At 35.8% G+C, this 20,240-nt stretch overlaps 2 protein-coding genes and 1 pseudogene across 2 annotated transcripts; 1 reads left to right on the top strand and 2 right to left on the bottom strand.

Annotated features, from left to right (window-relative positions):
• The first annotated feature begins 7,916 nt into the window (after positions 1 to 7,916).
• Positions 7,917 to 10,457, top strand: LOC121752444 (probable protein phosphatase 2C 2). The gene is made up of 4 exons (XM_042147520.1): positions 7,917 to 8,165; positions 8,976 to 9,146; positions 9,224 to 9,459; positions 9,653 to 10,457. Exons 1-4 carry the CDS (start codon positions 8,097 to 8,099, stop codon positions 10,221 to 10,223), a joined length of 1,047 nt encoding a protein of 348 aa, XP_042003454.1. The 5' UTR covers positions 7,917 to 8,096; the 3' UTR covers positions 10,224 to 10,457.
• Positions 10,458 to 10,494: 37 nt separating this feature from the next.
• Positions 10,495 to 12,800, bottom strand: LOC121752445. The gene is made up of 7 exons (XM_042147521.1): positions 12,462 to 12,800; positions 12,240 to 12,339; positions 11,966 to 12,061; positions 11,812 to 11,864; positions 11,151 to 11,199; positions 10,778 to 10,825; positions 10,495 to 10,688 (listed from the first exon to the last, which is right to left on the bottom strand). The coding sequence occupies exons 1-7, from the start codon at positions 12,689 to 12,691 to the stop codon at positions 10,596 to 10,598; spliced, it is 669 nt and encodes a 222-aa protein (XP_042003455.1). The 5' UTR covers positions 12,692 to 12,800; the 3' UTR covers positions 10,495 to 10,595.
• A 4,756-nt stretch (positions 12,801 to 17,556) lies between these two features.
• Positions 17,557 to 19,310, bottom strand: LOC121751855 (annotated as a pseudogene).
• Positions 19,311 to 20,240: the final 930 nt, after the last annotated feature.

Here is a 20,240-nt window from a genome sequence, read left to right as displayed (position 1 = left end):
TAATTGTTAGAAAAAGAATTAATAGAACCTCCTAGGTGGGGCACATATAATACAAATAACAATTATAACAAATTAATTATTTAATTATTCATACCTATCAATTACTATAATATCGGCATGTATTATTGTATAAGATATTTTACATAAGCGTGTCATACATTATCTCACATTCCATATTGCGTACTAGATTAATTAACAAAACGGCTTATTGTTAAATTAATTTGGTAGTGCATTAGATTTCTTTTTGATTAGGTTTAGCCTAAATCGGCAGACTAAAAACAAACCGCGTGAGTCCAAGGCGGCAATCATGATTTAGGGCAACCATATGTTGTTTTCTTGTCATATCCTGCTAATAGTTGCTACAATTGTATTACGATAATATGACTCCAATGTTATAATCAACAGTCAACATATTGCATCTCTGGGTTTATAATGTTAATGTTTATGATCCTTGTTTTATGACTTTGTTCATAACAGAGTAACATGTGGTCGTAAAAAATATAAGTGATTTATGCCCTGATTATCTCGACGCAATGAACAAACTCAAACCTATTTTGTAAATTAATCAACCCAACTTGAGATTATCAATTCGTTCGGTTTAAGATGGGAGACTAATTCAGTTTGGAATGGTTTGGAGCAAATCGGTTTAGACCAAATTCGATGCATAGGAATAGTTTTTTTTTATTTCTCAAATTTAAGAATAAGAATGAGTTTATAAGTTCTCCAATTTGAGATACATTTAAATTTTAAAATACACAACACAAATATGTAAACAATCAAATAAAAAAAATGAGAAAGGATTCCCCCAAACCAAAACAAACCAAAATGTTTGTTTTGGCATGCTAATTGGGTTCTATTTGGTTTCAAAAGGAATAAGAAGGATTTAGAGTTTTTTTTTTATTTAAATTTTAATTTTTTCGACTTTATTGACATATTCAATATTATTCATATACATCTAAACTAGACATATATTATCTCTTATCTAGCAAAGTAGCTGGTGAAATGATATTATACTACATATTAAAATTGTGAGATTATGAGTTAGATATGTATGTGTCAACGTCCTCTAACTTTAGATGCATGATATATATTTTTAATATAAAATATAGCACTACGACATACTTTAAACCGAATAATTAAATTATTACTGTTTATATTGAAAGCCTAAAAATGAGATTAACGTGAAGCTATAGTGATGATGACAATTGCCAATCCACTTAATTCTTAGTATCATTGCATAAGATATAATATGACAAATTATTATTAGCGACATTTATATGAAAATATAATTACATATGGTGGGCCCCTTGCTTTAACCAAAACTCGAACTTGCCTGTCGTAATAATTTGCCTTCAATTTGATGTTATCCATATTTAAGATAAGTCTTGGCGACATTAATGACCGAGGTTAACTCTGACTTTACTAGAGAAAGAGATGTAACAAAATAGTACTAATACTACTACAAAATATTCGCATCTTCCATAATTGTATTCCTCTTCGATCCTCAAAGAAAAAACATTTTATTGAGTTTTAATACATATATACAGAGAAATTATACTAAACATTATTCTAGTTAACCCATATTGACATTAATTTATTTCTTTATTTACTTTAATATAAATATATATATAATGGTAACCAAGCTTTTAATTTCATGCAGTTTATAAAATTTAACTGATAATATTGAGGTATTTAAACAAAATAAATAATGATAACATGATGCTCAAATAATTAATTAGGTTTTGGTAATAAAAACCTAATCGTCCGGAAAAAATTTAAATAAAGAATTGGTTCTTTTTGGTTTTGAATTTCATACAACAAATGAAATTAAAAAAAACGAATAGAAGTATTATGGGTTTCAGTTAATTTTAATGGGTTTCCTATCATAAGAAACGTCGTCACTTATAACTTCGTAGATTTATACAATATTTAAGTTAATTTCGTTGATAAAATCCAGAAATCGAATTATAATCCATTTATTCACACCAAATTATTGGATATATATTGGAGAAGAAATCGATGAATGGAATACTTATTTCATGATGAGATGGTGGTGCAAGTTTCAAAATTGTCGGATTCAATGCCATTGCTCTACCACATGGGAACATTTTACTTGGGATAAAATTAATCTAATATTGTTAAATAATGAACCAATAAAAGAGATGAGAACTTTAAGAGAAGGCACGTGCTTCCAAATGTGAAGCGCCAATACTATTGGGTGCTTAGCTTTGAGGTCACATATACTCTAAGCACTCAAAATTTGAATCAAAGTTTAATTATATATAACTAATACTACTAATATTAATCCATCTTTTAACGATATATACTCCTTCGTGAATTTTTATGTTACATTTTACCTTGTCGTATAGTTATACTAGTTTCTTTTAACTTTTTGTATACATGCAAAAAAGAAGCTACAGCTTTTATATATACACGAACTATCTTAAAAGTATTAATTTTGTTTATGAACTAAAATAATAAATACATAAAGTGTAAAGTATTTTAGCACTTAACATAGTTTATCAAACTTGCAAAATTCATATTTACCGTAACAAGTTAAAATACATCTGTAGTTTAAATTATGTGAACATTTCGTTAAATTTGAGAACAATTAGCTAAAAAGTGAAAATATGAATACCTAACAGCTTGTATGCTTGGCTAAAAAACATTTAGTTCTATGCATATGAAATAAAATAATTTTAGATGATGACATATATTTATACCAAAATGAGTACGTATGAATATACAGAAAAAGACAAAGTAGCTATGACTTTATTTTTGGTACAGATGAGATGGCATATAAAATGATGATTCCAGAATATTTTGGCAATTAGTTGGTGAATACTTAGCTGTATTATGCAATGATTGATTCATTCACTTATAATATAGACATATTCTACTCCACTAATATGGGCCATATAGCCTCATCGACTACCACACATTTCATATCAACCTAGTTAATTATATGTCCATATCAAAATCATATAATAAAACTTAAAGTTTTGCCGCATGCAATGATTATCATATAATAAAATAATTAAATATAATTGTTAGCTTCGTCACAAAATATAAGGCTGAATTTATTTTGGCTATGTACCTTACTAGTTTAAGTGTACAGAATTAATCAAATTATAAACAACTAGCATTACAACTACTTAATTTAATTTAGTATATGAGGTATGGATATTTGATTCAGTTTGGAAAATTTTCGCTCTAAATTTGAACTTTTAGAGTACCCAAAATTCGAACCAAAATCCAAGTATTATTGACCCTTATTTTATTTCATCAATTTACACTATCCCCCTTTTCTCTGCTAAAAAAATGAATAAATAATTAGTTGTAAAACCTGCAATTATCTGCGACACTATATAAACTAATTGAATTTAGGAAAATCCCCAATTTCGGCCAGGTAGTCTGGGCCGAGCTGGCCCATTCTAAACCCATCTTATTAACCTTCATAGCCCATTTCAGAAAAATAGGAAGAAAGCCATTTTACTTTAATATTTTAGTAAAATGATTATTAAAAATCAGTGTAGCTAACAAGAAAGAACAATCACTGAGCATCGGCACCATTAAAACGTTCATGTTATATACTTAATATCAAATCGAAATAGATATAGGATATTAGTCCACTAAACTAAATCATACTTTAATTTTTTGATTAAGTTCGATTTTCTACTTAAACCGAAACCCTCACATACTTTAATCTTATAATTTGATGTTCTAATAAGTTTGAACTCGTATCATTCAATACTTTCTCGGTAATTCTATTTCACTTCCTTCAAATATTAAACATAAATTTGAGTCGTATCAAAAGATTACGACAAAAATAATATAAACATAGGATGAAGTGAATACGAATCCTTATCAAAATGAATTAAATGTGAAAATTACTTTTAGTCCTATAATCACGTAGATGTAGAGTATCATACAAAACATGAGTTCAAATTCAATCAAACTATTTATAATCATTATTTATTCTAATTATGAAAACAAGCACACTACATTCAATTTTTTCTCTCACTCTTAATCTCATAACGAATGCAATGGCTTAAAATATTTCTCATCTTGCCTACATTATTAATTACTACTTTTGTCCTTAAAATCTCATTAGAAGCGAACACTATGGTGGCGTTCGGTGGCCATGACTAATATCATGAGACTATCCATCTAGAATTAAGTTGTGGGATTATTTTAGTTGGAGGGGAAGACTATGACTAATTATCATGAGACTATCCATCTAAGATTAAGTTGAAGGGTTCAATCTTATGAACAAAACATGATACATATTTAATCATGAAATTTAATCTTATCAACCGAACACCCCCTATATGTATCTCTTTGTACCAGATAACGCACAACATAAAAATCTCATTAGAAAAAGCAATACACTATATATAATTAAAGCATAATAGAGGCTACGTGTCATCATTTATTCATTTATATCGATCAATTTTATTTATATTGACGAATATTGGCACGGTGGCAAATGCACATTTGTTAGTTTATGGGATGAAAGCGACGTATCATGAGATTCAAGGGTTTTTATAATGAAAATGAAAATAAATAAGAAATAAAAATACTAACAAAGTGTTGCTTAAAATGCATAATGAATATGGAATCTGACGTATCGTGCTCTGACAACAGAAACATATTTTTGTTTTTTTTGGTTAAAATTGATATCCACTTCCACGTTTTTAAGGCAATCAAATCAATCTACCAACATACCTCAAGAAAGTAAATTCAACTTAGCAACTTCTCTAACCCACAAAATATGTACATTTGTCGATTGAACTGAGAAAGTTTGTTCACTTTATGAAAACGAAAAATAATTGTTTTTTGTTGTTCAAGTGTTTCTAGCTACCATATAACACGTGTATTGAAAAAGTGAATGGATATAAAAATGAAAAATTTAAGTAATTACATTGATAACAAAAGTAATTAAAATGAAGAAATTGGCATCATTTTACTAAAAATACTAAAATATGACATCTTTTATGAAACAACTTGAAATGAAACATGTAATAAGAATGATACTCTTTTCAATAAATACTTAATTTTAAATGATAAATACTATAGATTGATGCACATAGGGACACCAATTTTAAAAGAGATGCTTTTGAACTTTGCTTTATTGAGATTAAACTAATGGAAGAAGATGACTCAATATGATAAAACTAAATAGTACTCCATCAAATTAGTGTGATCTATTAGTTTAAACACAAATTAGCCACCTTCAATTGAGGTTGTGTTATCATTCAATTAAACTACATGTGTATGCCAGTTGTTCCCTGATAATGGAAAAGAAATCCCATTAATTTCTTGATATGCCTTGCTCATAATTTAAAAGGTTCGATTGCAAATTTTAATCTTGATCTAATTCCAAGATATGATCTTCTAGAAAGCCCTTTTTAGGGAAGAAGTTTCCATTTTGTATGCAACAAAAACTTTCAATGTAGAGCTCAAGTAGGTAGAGACTTTTGTCTAAAAAATCAATAGCCAGAATATTTCCATTTGCGTTAGGTATTTAATAATATAATGTAGGGAGCAGTGAACAGATCATAGAATTCTATAAAAAGACATTTACCTAATTGTATAAAATGATGCAGAGTGTGAACAGATCCATCCCATATTGATCATATTACGAGCCTTGTGCCGTTTTTTGACTCGTTCCAATGAGAATCAAGAATTCAGTGTTCTAAAACTCACGAAATAATTAATTAAAAAAATATGTCATAATAGTCCCCTTAATTGGAGCATTGACTTTTCTAAAACTTTATTATTACTAGCTCTAGAAAAGAAATTTTTTTAAAACATCTTTATTAAATCAGGTCAACGGGGTGTAAGGGATCTTTTCGTCAAAGCGTGACAGGTTTCGCGCGTTCCTACAAAGTCACGCGTCTGGGTCCCACTTCACTGGCACGTGTCCGTTTGCGAAGTTTCGACGTGGCTCTTCTCTTGCGTCGCGTGTTACACAACCTATCACACATTACTATTCTTTACTACTACAGTAGTATTTTTATAATTACTACTCCTTCTGTCTCGTGATACTCGCACTTTTCATTTTAAGACGTAAATTTGAGATTGATTTTTTAGTGTAATTAAATTATAATTTTAAGAGTAATGATACGATAAAAGAGCTTTTAACTTAAACTAACATATTAATTAAATGCATTAATTCTAACTTAAACTATAAACAGTAAGGAGTTTGTGACTAGCCAAAAAACAATAATGCAAGTAACATGGGACGGAGGGAGTATAACTTTGATAAATTTGATAAATTATCATATTATCTTATATAGATGGACAGCGAAATTTTAGTTTGCAGTGGTACAAATTTTTAAAAAGATTAATTATTGCTCCTTACTAGTATTATTTATCTTTTTCTCTTTTTAAAAATACTTATACTACAAATTCTGTGAATGAAAGTTATTCCGAAATTAAGAAATTACACACTATATTATTTTAAAATACTAAATTAAAATCAACATATCAATTTGAAAAAGACATGAATCGTTATCCATATCTTTTTTTTCTGAAACAAATATGTGCATTATAAATTCAGTGGATCTAGAACTATCCCAAAACAAGAAATTTTCTAAAAATGCATTAAATTCACTCATCAATAATGCAAAGAAATATAATGAAACCACTTATATATCGTTATTTCGAATAAAATTATCCCAAGACTAAAATACAAAATACGAGCACAATAATTTTAAAAAGATGCGATATCACAAAAGTGTAAACGAATCAACACCCCACTAGATTCGAGTCTTGAAGGAATCACGAAAACCAAAATTCTGGATGAATTCATAGCTTATACCCCATTCGTTTCATAGTAGTTGAGATATTTCTTTCCAGCATGCGATTTAAAAAAAATTATATTAAGTGGGTCAAGTAAATGAAAAATAAAATATGAAAATTAAAAGGTTGAGAGATGAAGAGAAAATATAATAAGAAAGAGTAAAATGAAAAAAAATGTGTTGACTTTTACTAAACGGGATATGACTATACTATTAGGGAATACTAAAATGACAAAATGGCTCCATTGCTATAGTACCGAGGGAGTGCAAATATTTTAGCTTTGTTTCGTATCATAACAAAAAGTTTGAAGTTTACATAAATCACATATAAAAAATTTCATTTAAGTTTGAAGTTTATATAAATCATAAAAAGTTTCATTCGTGTTTTAATTCATTATATTCCGTTATTTTTATTTGGATGTCATTAACTCTTTTGTTAAAATATTTCATAATTATTTTATATTGATAAATTTTTTTATTAATATTCGTATAAAAAATTGCATCATTATTTTATGATTTGTCCGCCACGAATCCACAATCCATGATATTCATAGCAGTAAGAGTATCCACTATGGTTGAGGCGCGGCTATAGCCCCCTCCGGGGCGATCTCGGGGCGGTTATAGTGGAGGTGACGTCCGCCCCCGGGGCGGACGAGGAGTGTGGGCGCGGTAGGCGGCGGACGGGCATGCGGCGACTCCGGGGCGGACGCGGCGGATAGGTGGGGCTCCTATAGTGGCGCGGTGCCCGGCGCGGCTATAGCCCCCGATTTTTTATTTTTTTAATTCAATTTAATTCACCTATAAATACAACGAATATTCGGGTCCAATTATCTCGTTTTCTAATTATTTACATTGCGATGATTTTAATTATACTTGATTGAAACTAAAATGAAAATTGATTATAAAATTTTGGGGCTATAGACAAAAAACTGAGGCTATGGACAAAAACTGGAGCGGAGGTATTGGGGTGTCCGCATGAGAGTGGACATCCTAATACAAACTGGGCGTGATAGTGTTAAACCGGCACTTTCCGGTCACCACAAGTTGACAGCCGGTTTCCGGTCTCAAGCAGCCCCCACCCAGCTATAAGTATTGATTCAAGCCAACTTGGGAGCAGTTTTGATCATCTTTTCCACACGGACAGAACTTCAAAGAAACCCCCAGAAGCTAAAAATCCAATCTTTTGTTAATACTATCAGATTCGTATAAGAGAAAAATTCCACCGTTTCAAGAATATAATTGTCTGAAAGAGCTGAGTGGAAGCCGATCTTGTGGTGTAACTGATTGAAGATGGGAGCAGAAGCAGAGGTGGTAGTTCGAACAAGCATCCCTATGTTGGATGTGCCCCCTTCCCAGCTTGTAAGATTTCTATCTCAACTTCCTTTTTAAAACAAAAAACAAACTTTTTGATTTCATGATTTAAGCTGGCATGTGCATCTGTTGAGTAATATGTTTGGTTCTTGAATTGTGGAACATTTCTGCTTGGCTGTGGAAAAATTGATTGTCTGTCTTGGATTTGTTCATGAGATTTGGGGAAAAAAGAACATAGCAAGATTATTGATCAAAAGATTCAATCTTTTGGGGAAAAGATATATGGCCTGGTCTTGGATTCTTGGGTAGATATGGTGGAATTTGCTGTGAAATTTAACGAGTAACAGTTGATTGGTTTTATAATGTTGCTTGAGTTGTAGGTTTAGCTCTTGAATGGTGGAATATTTATTCCCCCCCCCCTGGAAAAATTTAGGTTGGTTGTGAGTTTTAGATTTGATTATGAGATTTGAGGAAAGATCATAGAAAGATTCTTGATAAAAAAAATTCAATCTTTCTGGTGGAAAGATATCAAGCTGTACTTGGATTCTTGGGAGTAGAATAGTTTTTTTGGTCAAGAAAGGTGTATTATTGTATATGAAATTTACAAAATTGATGAATGATGGGTTTCCTATTGTTGCTGAATCATTGGAAGATTTAAGTAGAATTCTGGGAATCATTTTTTTCTTTAGATCAGATTCCTGATGCTTTTTTCTGCAACCTCTCCTTTTTTATTATCTACTGAAAGTTGGTAATCTTTATCCTACTAATTGTAAATTAGCATGATCTCTACGCACTTTTTTCTCAAATTATTCGATTGATTGCTCACAAGTATGTCTGTGTGTGTGTGTGTATGTAAAGGATGTTAAACCTCCGGAGACGCCTGTGCTGTTTGCCCCAAGCATCCGTTCCGGTGGTTTTGCTGATATTGGTCCGCGGAGATATATGGAAGACGAACACATAAGGATAGACGATCTGTCAGCACACTTGGGGTCTCTCATCACAGTCCCCGAACCTAGTGCCTTCTATGGGGTGAGTGGCCTTTTCGCCCTTTCTTTTCCATTGATATTGCTGTGGCGGCAACATCTAAGTCTTGGTGCATTTTGCAGGTTTTTGATGGCCATGGAGGGCCTGAGGCGGCGGCTTATGTTAAAAAACACGCGATGAGATTCTTTTTTGAAGACGGTGATTTCCCGCGAGCTTCTGAAGTAGACGATGACTTTGTACTGGAGGTTGAGAATTGCCTGAGGAAAGCATTTCTACTAGCAGATATGGCATTGGCTGAGGACAGTAGCGTGAGCACTTCTTCCGGAACTACTGCTTTGACAGCTCTCGTCGTTGGGAGGTACATTTTCGTCCTTCACTCTTTGTGATCAATTGGATTGTTGTACAAGGTTTATCGTCACGATTTAACAACACTTCTAAATGGTTTGCAATTATAACACCAAGATTCAATTTTTGCAATTTGCACATTGTTGAAGTTGGATTATAGTAACTGTCTTTATCTAGAAACTGAGAAACACTTTGCTTCGCTCCAGGCTTTTAATGGTGGCGAATGCGGGAGACTGCCGAGCAGTTCTCTGCCGGAAAGGTGAGGCAATCGATATGTCTCAAGATCACCGGCCTACTTATACTTCAGAGAGAAGGCGTGTTGAGGAATTAGGTGGATTCATTGATGACGGCTATCTCAATGGCGTTCTCTCCGTTACTCGAGCCCTGGGCGACTGGGATATGAAACTGCCGCGAGGCTCCTCCTCGCCTCTCATTGCAGAGCCTGAATTCCGCCAAATATCTCTAACGGAGGATGACGAGTTCCTCATAATCGGATGTGACGGAATCTGGGATGTCTTGTCTAGCCAGCAAGCCGTTAGCCTCGTCCGTCGGGGGCTCAGACGGCACGACGACCCCGAGCAATGCGCTAAGGACCTCGTCATGGAGGCCCTTCGTCTCAACACTTTCGACAATCTTACAGTGATCATCGTCTGTTTTACGTCTCTGGATCAAACTGAGCAACCCTCGACGCGCCAGAGGAAGCTGAGGTGCTGCAGCCTCTCCGCGGAAGCTTTGTGCAGCCTCCGGAGTTTCTTGGAAGGAGGCAGCAACCGATGATCGCCGTTTTTGTGCCCAACTATTTAAGGGAGGAGAGCTACCAGTGGTGGCTTCAAGATGAGCAGCAGTCTGAGCTGTTTAGAAGTTTTGTTTATGACATTCTTTCCTGTTATGTATCCTAATTATTTCACTGGTGTGGTGTACATATAATTGGTGGGTTGATAAAATTAAAAGTGTTGTAATAATTTTTAACTATATAGTTAATTTCTCTCAAATTCATTTTATTAACTAAAATTATACGAGGTATATACAGGCAACATATGAAAACCAGTTTAGAAACAATTGAAAACTCTATTGCCAACAAGAATTGATCTTTACAAGTACACAAGTATCTCATTTAGCTTCTCATCTGCACAAACAATTGTTCAGTACCTATGCTGTTGATTCAGTGGAATAAGTTTTAGCAAACTGCGCGAACCGGTCCAAGCCACGACCAAGCAAGCTTTCGAGAAAAGGTTGGAGCGCCTAAACAGCACAGCACAATGACATAAGTAGACCTCCTTGCAGGCTACAACAAATGCTTCAAACTGGAAAATGATTTTTTTGATACTTACAGATGCCACCGGAGTCAACAGTGGTGGAACTTCATACGAAACAGTAAGCTGCAGTACAAGAAAGATTAGTAGAAAGATTATTGTGACAACATATACAGATGTTCAAGCTTCTAAAAATGGTAGAAAAACCCTCTTAATCCTATTCTTTCTTGAAATAAAACTAATTGATGTAACAAACATTGTTGATGTGTGTAATGAACTGCCTTATAAACCTACTCATCGTATAGGTTTGTAAGTATTAGATTAGTAGCAATTAGCAAGGTATCATCAATTGCAGTACAAAGCTAAGAGAGAAATATAATTGGGAATTGCAAAAACATATATACAAACATAGAATATGAAAATAAGTGGATGATTTTTCAAGAAGACATACTTCTACCAAACAAGAACCAGCGCTTTTAGGGAAGAATCTTACAGCTCCCCTGCAAATAAGCAAACAAAACGTAGTGTGAAGCATAGCTGGATAGAAAATAGCCTTTCCAAGTTACTAGGTTTGAAGATGAAGATTCATTGAAGCACTTGGTGCTCGATTTAAGAGATAAGGCATGATTGATAAAATAATTAGACTTGATCAATATTTTCGTTTACATGACTTGGCTCGTGATGGATAATGCAGCCACACTCTAATCATCTGCTAATCCTGTCATCCATCATATCCACTAAACCAAACACCCCCCTCCCCCCAATCGACTGTTGTAGGGCAGCCATTTTGTAAATGTAGACGAGCACAAAGACTACACACGGAATGCAAAGTGCACCTGACGTGTAACTAGATGTTCGTAAAATAATTGAAGTAAACAACTGATCTCAAAGAGATTTCATGCATATGATAGTGCTTTAACAAAAAAAACATCTTCCCCTTATTAAGCTTGAGAAAAATGGCAAATCTCAAGAAATCCTGAATGATTCATATCGAAAGCCTCAAGACAGAAACAGAATATATGGGAATGTGAGCAAGATAGAACTCAAATGTAAAACATATCCTCTGTGAAAATCTGAATACTACTAGGCAAGATACGCCAGTTTTCCAGTACCTATTAGGAAGACCCTCGAGAGATCTCCAGTGGATTTTCTGGTTTGGTATAGGCTGCAAGAAAGAACCAATTCGGCAAATCAACCAAGAAAGCATTGAAGATGATGGAAGAAGCACTGGAATTAGTCATACTTTTATCCTTTTGGCATCAGTACCTGCATATTTCGAGCTAGCCAAGAAAACTCTATATCACGCCCAAATGCTTTATACTTGAGTGCCCATCTTGATAGGTCAGGTTTATCCTCCAAAATCTAACAAACACTCATAATCAACCACCTTTGAATCAATTTAACCAGCTCAAGTTCAATTGGTGAGAATAACAGTCAAATTCCAAACCTTATCTTCATCACTCCCAATATTCTCATTGCATCCAAAAAAAAAAACATAGAATATCTCATAGTATGAATTAAAGAAGAAGTAATCTCATACCTTCACAGATGAAATGAACGGCATCCACTCAGGAATGGCTTCACGATCAGAGTAACACTTATAAGCAACCGAAATCGGGACATCTAACTCCTTCTTTACCCTGCAATACGAAATCACACATCACCAAATTATGCAATTCCACTCAATCACATAGCATCAAACTAAGATATATTACTTTGACGAAAAGCATAAACAGTAAGAAGAAAGGGGGAAATCTATTACGTGCAATCCTGCCACTCCATGACGGGGGAGTAAAGTCTCCGGAATTTGACGCCGGTAAGCTGTTTGTGAAAAGTCCTGTTTGAAGGGGCGTAAAATCTGCTGATATGCAGCGATTTTTTGGCGAATGGATTATGATGGGAGGATAGAGAGCACGGCTTCAGTTTCTCCGCGCCGGATGTGGCGTGGTGGTTGATGAGTGCCACCACCGCGGTTGCTGAAGCCGTCAACATTGGGGATGATAGAAAGCGCCGGCGATCAATCTGCCTTTTGGGATTGTTCACAAATAGCCGATTGTTTTTCAACGTGTTCCGACTTCTGAGACTAGTTTCAGCTTCGTTTTTCTCGTCGGGTCGCTCCGAATATGCAAGCGGGTCAACCCGTATTAGGATTACACGGAATCACTTTGGATTCTTCGAGCATCTCCAGTGGGCGGATGTCCCACTCGGATATCCCAAAAACACCTTCTGCCACGTCACTAGGACTTCTCATCCCACTGCCACGTCACTAGGATATCCCCTGCACAATCCGCCCTTCCCATTGCCCTTCCCACTAGAACTTTCGGCAATAAAAAAAATCACAATAATGTAATTACGTAAAAACGGAATTATAATTTTGACACGGAATACGGGAAAGCAAAATACGGGCAAAAATACATAGTCATAAAACATAAAAAAAAACATAGTTAGAAAAAAAATAAAATACATAGTCATTCAAAAAAGAAAAATACATAGAAATGAAATTTGTAGTAAAAGAAGAGAAAAACTTGTTAACACAAGTGGTGCGAATGAAATGAAGTTCAACGAGCCGTATATATAGAGTTTTAAAAAAAAATTAATTACCGGACGTCCGACCCACTCCACAATGGCGGACGTCCGCCCGCCCGTCGCCCGCACGTCCGAGGACACCCGACGTCTTCACGGGACGTCCGTATCCGACCTTCGACGCCACAATGGCGGACGTCCCGGTCGCCCGTCGCGGACGTCCGACCGGACGTCCGCCATTGGAGATGCTCTTAAGAGCATTAGCAGTATATCGCCCTAAGGGACGCCCTCAAGCCAGCTCTAGGCACCGCCACGTCAGCATTTTATCCTCCTACTCTTCCACCTGCATTGGGGTGCCCTATAAGCCGCCCTATAGATTTCACTATTGTTTTGTTAATTAATTTAAATGTTTTCAAATATGTCAATGCAAAATAATTACAAAATTCCACGATTAATTAAAAACGGCAAATCCTACATTGATTAAAAAAAAAGTTGACTACTCTATAAAAGTCCCAACTTGCGGCCCAGCTCATCGATCATCCCTTGGAGGTATTTGGCTTTGGCTGGGTCCTGACATTGCATGAGGGCGTTGTGCGTGTCCAACAACGCCCTCCGGTTGGCTGCCGCTGCGAACTATGCGTAGGCAAGTGCCGTCGGGGTCGGGGGGCGGCTGCGGCTTGCGAGGAGGATGTCGCCTTCGCCTTCCCCTTGTTCTTCGCAGCCTTGACGCCAATGGGACGTCGAGAAAACACCGGTGTGCCGGAACTCTCCTCCTCCCCGTACATCGTCCGGTTGAAGTCCACTGGATAAGCGCCACTTTCGCTGCTTGTGTAAGCACCGACTTCGGTGGTCCTCGTCCTCTTTGGCACAGGCGATGGCAGAATCCCGCCCTGGAACTTCTGCTTGTCCTTCAAGAGCGTCCAAATGTTGAAATGCTTGAAGTCGTCGTACATTGACTGGTACGACAACAGCGTTCTATCGCGCACATCGCTCAAGCTCTCGCCGCTTCCCTGCTCCCTAGAGCACTTCTCGTATTCCGCCGAGAACGGGTTGACTTGCTTCTTCACCTGATCCCAGTGCTTGCGGAGCTGCTCCCTATGCCCGCTTGTACGAGCTCGGCGGCTTCGCCTCATTGTAGCGCTCGACGATGCGCTCCCAGTACGCAACCTGCTTTTGGTTGTTTGCGAATACAGGGTCCTCCGAAATATCCACCCAACACCTCGCCAAGACGAGGGTTTCATCCGGTTGGTAGTTCGTCCTCCCGGGGGCGTACTCTTCATTCGTTTCCGGAGGTTGCACCTTGTACGCCTGGTGCCGGTTCCGCTTCTTTCTGGTGGCGGCGACGGAGGGCGTAGCAGCGGCGCGGCGGGAAGGGGCGGCGGGGCAAGTTGGAGACGGCTCCATGTCAGATAGACCGTACGAATCCGTACTGAATTCGGGATCGTACTTCGTGTTGGAGTCGAATGACCGATATTCATCAGGGTCTGTACCCAGCCAACGTGCACCACCCCCAAACATCGGACTTGGGTATTCACCGGAATCCATTTTATAGTGTAATTTGAGTGTGGAAAAGTGAATGGAAATGTTACAAATGAAGGAGGGGTAAGGGGTATTTATATAAATAAATTTTTCAGAATTTAAAAAAAAACGCGTTGCATCGTCCGCGCCATCGTACGCGTCGCCCACAGTGGGCGGACGATGGCACGGATGATGCCCTATTGTCCGCATATCGTCCGCGGACAATCTATAGGGCGCGAACGATGGCGCGCCCTAGACATCGGGCGGCCTATCGTCCGCCCCATTGCGGATGCTCTAACAAAAATGAAAAATGCATCCAATCACATACTGTTATTCCAATTATAAACTAAAATAACAATAAATGAATCTTTCTTTTTATAGCCGTTAAATCCCTCTTTGCCATTTCGGTATAAAACTGTTGAATTATAAGTTCAATCAGTACTAATTTATACTACGGTTTAAAATTATTAAATCTGTTCTATAGTAGTAGTATAATTTACTGAAAAAAAACTACTATTAGTTTTGAATCTAGATAAGTTTCATTTTTTTATGTTTAATTCGATAGTTTTATATGTGTTGTACGTACAATAATAAAACTGGAACCCAGAACTCACGCTAAGAATATGACTCATTTAACTAGTTTGAATTTGATTAGGGCGATTTATTCAAGCGCAATCAACTTAAATTTCACAGTCTATATTTAGTGTAATTATTTCATGCAGTAATTTTAAAAATGTGCCATAAAAAATGGAGTAGTGTTCTACAATAACTATGATACTCATAAGTCATACTCCCTCCGTCCCACAAAGATTATCTCACCTTGACTCGACACGAGTTTTAAGAAATGTAATGTAAAGTGAGTTGAAAAAGTTAGTGGATGTGGGTACTATTTTTTATATATTAGTTTTATAATAAAATGTGAGTATGAATGAGTTAGTGGAATATATGGTCCACTACCAAAAATAATAAAAAGTGAAATGAGACAAATTTTATGAGACAATCATTGTGGGACGGAAGGAGCAGTAACAAATAAGTGGAGTATAAATGAGTCAAAACTCAAAATATAGCGTTGTACCAAAATTATGGTCATAACAAATACGTCCGCCACATAAATTATTATTTTTAGAGAAAATATAAATCCTTTGCAGTACTTAGGGATGTCAATGTAACCCGAACCCGCGGGCCGGCCCGAATAACCCGATAAAAATACAGGGTTAGGGTTGTAATTTCACAGCCCGAATTTAAAATCGGGCCATTCGGGCTGACCCATTCGGGTTGTCGGGTTAGGCGGGCTGACCCGTTCGGGTTACGGGTCGGCCCGTCTGGTTGAAGGCTTCTGCATAGCGAGCAGTTTTTGTAACGGTCATAACTTTCTCTACAAAGCTCCGATTGAGGCGTGCAATATATCCACGCGAAGCTCTTTCGAAGACGAAGAGAATGATATGTATTAGAGGTTTATCAGACTTCAAAATCGCGAGAAACATTGACTCAAACAAGGCTTCTGCACATCCACATATTTTGTGTACATTTTCTAATCCATTTTCTATCATTTCTCAACAAAGATGTAAACATACCAAAATATAGAAATATAATCAAAATCATCCAAGACAACCCTCTAAAACCATGCAAAATCCAAATATGTCAACCGACTATATAAGATCACTAAAAAAATCACGATGTGGTTCATGGATTCATAAATACTCGTATATAAAAGTTTTTTTTTAGTATATTTCCAATATAATAGTGCAAAGTGTTTTGACGCCGCTTCGTCATTGAATTATGCGTACTTTGATGATTCTTAAAACAAAGATAACTTATTATTTGACTTATTTACAGCTGGAACAAATTAAATTTGACCAATCATAATTCAAGAAAACTTAGAGTTACTCCAATTAGCTAGCATCTTGATAATTCACTCTTTAACAATTCAAAATATTTTTGTTACATCTACAATGCACCTCTAACGTTATGAAAATTTTATTTAATTTTCTACGAATTGATTTATGTTTGAATTTTGAAATAAAGTGTTGATTTATGTTTTAAATACATAAACATAAACATAGTATTGATAGATATTTTGTAAATAATTATGTAATGAATAAGTTATTTAAATTTAAATAACTTAATCTTTTTGTAAAATATTAAAGAAAATTAAAAATACGTATTTCATTGTTGAATGATTAATTAAAAATATGTATATAATTAAAGAAAATTTAAAATAAGTATTATTTTTTTGAAAATATTAAAAGAATTAAAAATACTCATTGGCCCGAATAACCCAGTGGGTTAGCCCGAAACCCAAAGGGTTAGGGTTAGGGTCGAACTTTTATAACCCGAAAAAATCATAACCCGAATTGCCCGTACCCGAATGGCCCGACAACCCGAACGGGTTGGCCCGAACCCGAACGGGTTGGCCCGATTGACATCCCTAGCAGTACTAGTATGTTATTTTATGGATATTTGGACATGTGGTGTGTGGCGGCAAGTGTGGATATTCAATTTTCATGGATATCACAGAAGCAGGGAAAATTGGGTTGGTTTGAATGAGTTTCTCATCACCTAAACACAACTTCTGTACATTTTACTCGAGACAGCTCAAAATAAAAGGTGTACATCTTGAATTTTGTCTTCCCTAAATACGCTTCTACTTATTTGTAACACAATCTACAAGTTATACAAGCTTGTTTAATATCCAATAAAAGCTACTATAAAAATAAAATAAACTTTTGGAGTCTTAAATACCGCAACATAATTAAAAATCTGAAACACTCAAAAAATCACAGAGGGATATTCTAATCCTCAGAATTTAGCAGTAATAGTTCGAAGCCCAAAAATGCATTTATTCTTAATACTTATCCTTTACTTAAAAAATATACACATGAAACTGCATTTCTAATCTCAATCTAAGACTATTAGCACCACATATTTAAAATTACAGAAAAATGTTATACATAAAACTACATAACGTAAACATAACTATTCTAACTGATTCAACGGGGAAAAAAGAATAACAAACGATTTAAGAGAGAGAAATACCATCCACGGCTGTTCTAAAGATATAGTACATCTCTCTTTTTTACCATTCAGAAAGGGAATCCTGTATGCAAGTTCTTCTTCGAGGACTCTGCTAACCTTTTCACGCATTTCGCGTCTTTATATGCTGTGAGCAGCTCCTTTGCCACGCTCTCGGGGTGACAAGATATAAATGCCTTGGTGAATCTCTTATCCGACATCCTCATCGCTCTCAACAACAAAGGTCCCTTGATCTGGGGAGCAAGTCCCATATCCTCGATTTTACATGCTATCTGGAAACGCGGTTTCAAGACCCTCTCCAGGTTGAAGAAGATCAAGAACGGGTTATGAACTACCACGCTGGCTGGTAGTTTCATTGTACCTAGAATATATGTCATGTTCCTCTGGACTTTATCAACAGAGAGCGTCAGCACGAGCGGAGAGCATCCGATGAGGCCAAGATAGTCATCCTCCGAAAGCCCCTATTTCTCCATATTCATCATCTTCTCATGGATGGTCTCCATGCGTGATATGGCAACTATGGAAACCACGTGTTTGTACATTTTTGAATGCTCTGAGACTCCAGTTCTCCGGATGTAATCTATCTTCTCTTCGTTCAGGTTAGTGCGTGGGATCAAAGTGGGGCGAGAGAGAAGCACAGTTATCAAGTCATTTTTACTAAGGCCCAACGACTCATACATGGCAATGACGGGTTTCACTTTGTTGTGGAAGTCATAGGTCAGTAGAGAAGGATTCCGCACAATGGCCTTCACTAGGACCTCCTTCGATCCAAAAAAGTGGCCTTTATTTATTATCTACTATCTATGCGGAAAGGGGGCCAACCATCAACTCTGTTGGGATAAAGAGAACAGGCACCAAAAACAGTCCGCAACAAAATAGCTATAGAAGACAGCCAAAATCAAGGCGAAAGTAAAGGTGAAAACTGTTGGTGATACAGAGATTGTGGCACCAATAAAATCTCTAACATGATAACTATTGAAGACAGCAACATAACCAGAATCTCGAATCAAGTTTCCACGTTTCTAGTAGGATCAAAGGTGTCTACTCTGTTTAGATGATAGTAGTTTAGGAAGGGGGCAGAAATGCCCAAATGGTACTGAATTAGTAAACATTTAACGTTTGTGTTGAGGTATCTGGAATCAAGTTTCTACATTTCTAGTAGGATCAATGTTGTCTACTTTGTACAAATGTTAGTATAAATAGTGATCATTTCAAATGTCGGACTGAAGGAGCAATGAAAAATATTCGATTTACTTCTCTTTCCATTTAGTTCGATGATGCACACGACAAAACATTCTGCTTTACATTCTTTGAAAGTATCCTACATTCTTAGTATTTAGCAAGCCACAACACAATACAGTTTTAACACTTGGTCTTATAGCTGGAAAATTACTAAGCATTGACATTATAAAAACACAAGCCCAATTTTCAGTGTAAAGAAGAAGAAGAAGAAAAGTAATACTCTAATATAAGTAATCACAATTACAATTAGCCAATAAACCATCACTTTACTTTCCCCTTTTTCTGCTAATTCCATTGCTAGCATAAAACTTACTTCTAAAGCCAATGCTTACAACTACAAATCGTGTTTATAAAACCACTAATTTATTTTATTAATTTGATTTTCTTCTTCTGCTAATTCCAAACAAAAACCAGCATAATCGTCAGTACAAACTATTCATCATAGAACAGTCAATTATTATCGATGCAAGTGGCTTAGTTGAAACATTTGCAATCCTAAAGCTGAAATTGAAAAGGACAATACAAGCAACATCAACAATTATTTTAGCTGAAGAGAACTCACTGTGCATAAACAAGTGTGCAATCGGCGGCCTGCAACAAAAGCAGCGCCTCTCCCGGCGGCGAGCAGGAATACCATTTATTTATCAATAAATCAATCGTAACAAATAAATCTCAGAGATGAGAACAGAGATTTGCCCCTGCTGCTGCTAAATTTGGGGGGAAATAGAAACAAGGAAAGGTAGAAGAAGATAAATTAAACAAAAAATGAGTATCAATTTTGGTGACTCGATGGGCCGCCCCAATATTGCTAATTGATGTTTAAATTGGTTAACTTATCATTGAAAATAAACCAAGTTTGCTCAAGTTTATGCTTATTGATGTAAAAAGTTGTGACTATTGGGTTCAAATTCATAAATGTAACATGTAATTATTTTCATTGGCCATTTCGTAGTCCGATTTAAAAAATAACATTAACATCACAAAATCCGATACACATATAAAGATTCAATTTTTATTTGAAAAATGCGTTTAAGTAAAATCTTATCAATCATTTCATCAAGCAATTTTCAAGCTTACGCACTGATATACTACTATTTCTATCAGCATTAAAAGTATAAGTTGATTGACCAATTACTACTATAATATAGCTAAAGTTAGTGTACGAATATAGTTATCACATGAACCAGAGACAACTTTGGATCTCTAACACTATCAAGATGATACA

The sequence above is a fragment of the Salvia splendens genome, chromosome 10, assembly GCF_004379255.2.
Source record: "Salvia splendens isolate huo1 chromosome 10, SspV2, whole genome shotgun sequence".
Taxonomy (NCBI): Eukaryota; Viridiplantae; Streptophyta; class Magnoliopsida; order Lamiales; family Lamiaceae; genus Salvia; species Salvia splendens.
Note: the sequence above shows the minus strand (reverse complement) of the source record. Positions and strands in the feature narration are given on the sequence as shown.

What these genes read in the sequence shown, in the direction of transcription:
- LOC121752444 (XM_042147520.1), top strand. Translation starts at nt 8,097, where the DNA reads ATGGGAGCAGAAGCAGAGGTGGTAGTTCGAACAAGCATCCCTATGTTG. An exon ending in ATGTGCCCCCTTCCCAGCTT is followed by an intron (nt 8,166 to 8,975) that starts GTAAGATTTCTA and finishes GTGTATGTAAAG; the next exon opens with GATGTTAAACCTCCGGAGAC. An exon ending in ACAGCTCTCGTCGTTGGGAG is followed by an intron (nt 9,460 to 9,652) that starts GTACATTTTCGT and finishes GCTTCGCTCCAG; the next exon opens with GCTTTTAATGGTGGCGAATG.
- LOC121752445 (XM_042147521.1), bottom strand. Translation starts at nt 12,691, where the DNA reads ATGTTGACGGCTTCAGCAACCGCGGTGGTGGCACTCATCAACCACCAC. An exon ending in CGTTCATTTCATCTGTGAAG is followed by an intron (nt 12,062 to 12,239) that starts GTATGAGATTAC and finishes AGTGTTTGTTAG; the next exon opens with ATTTTGGAGGATAAACCTGA. An exon ending in CTGGTTCTTGTTTGGTAGAA is followed by an intron (nt 10,826 to 11,150) that starts GTATGTCTTCTT and finishes CTTGTACTGCAG; the next exon opens with CTTACTGTTTCGTATGAAGT.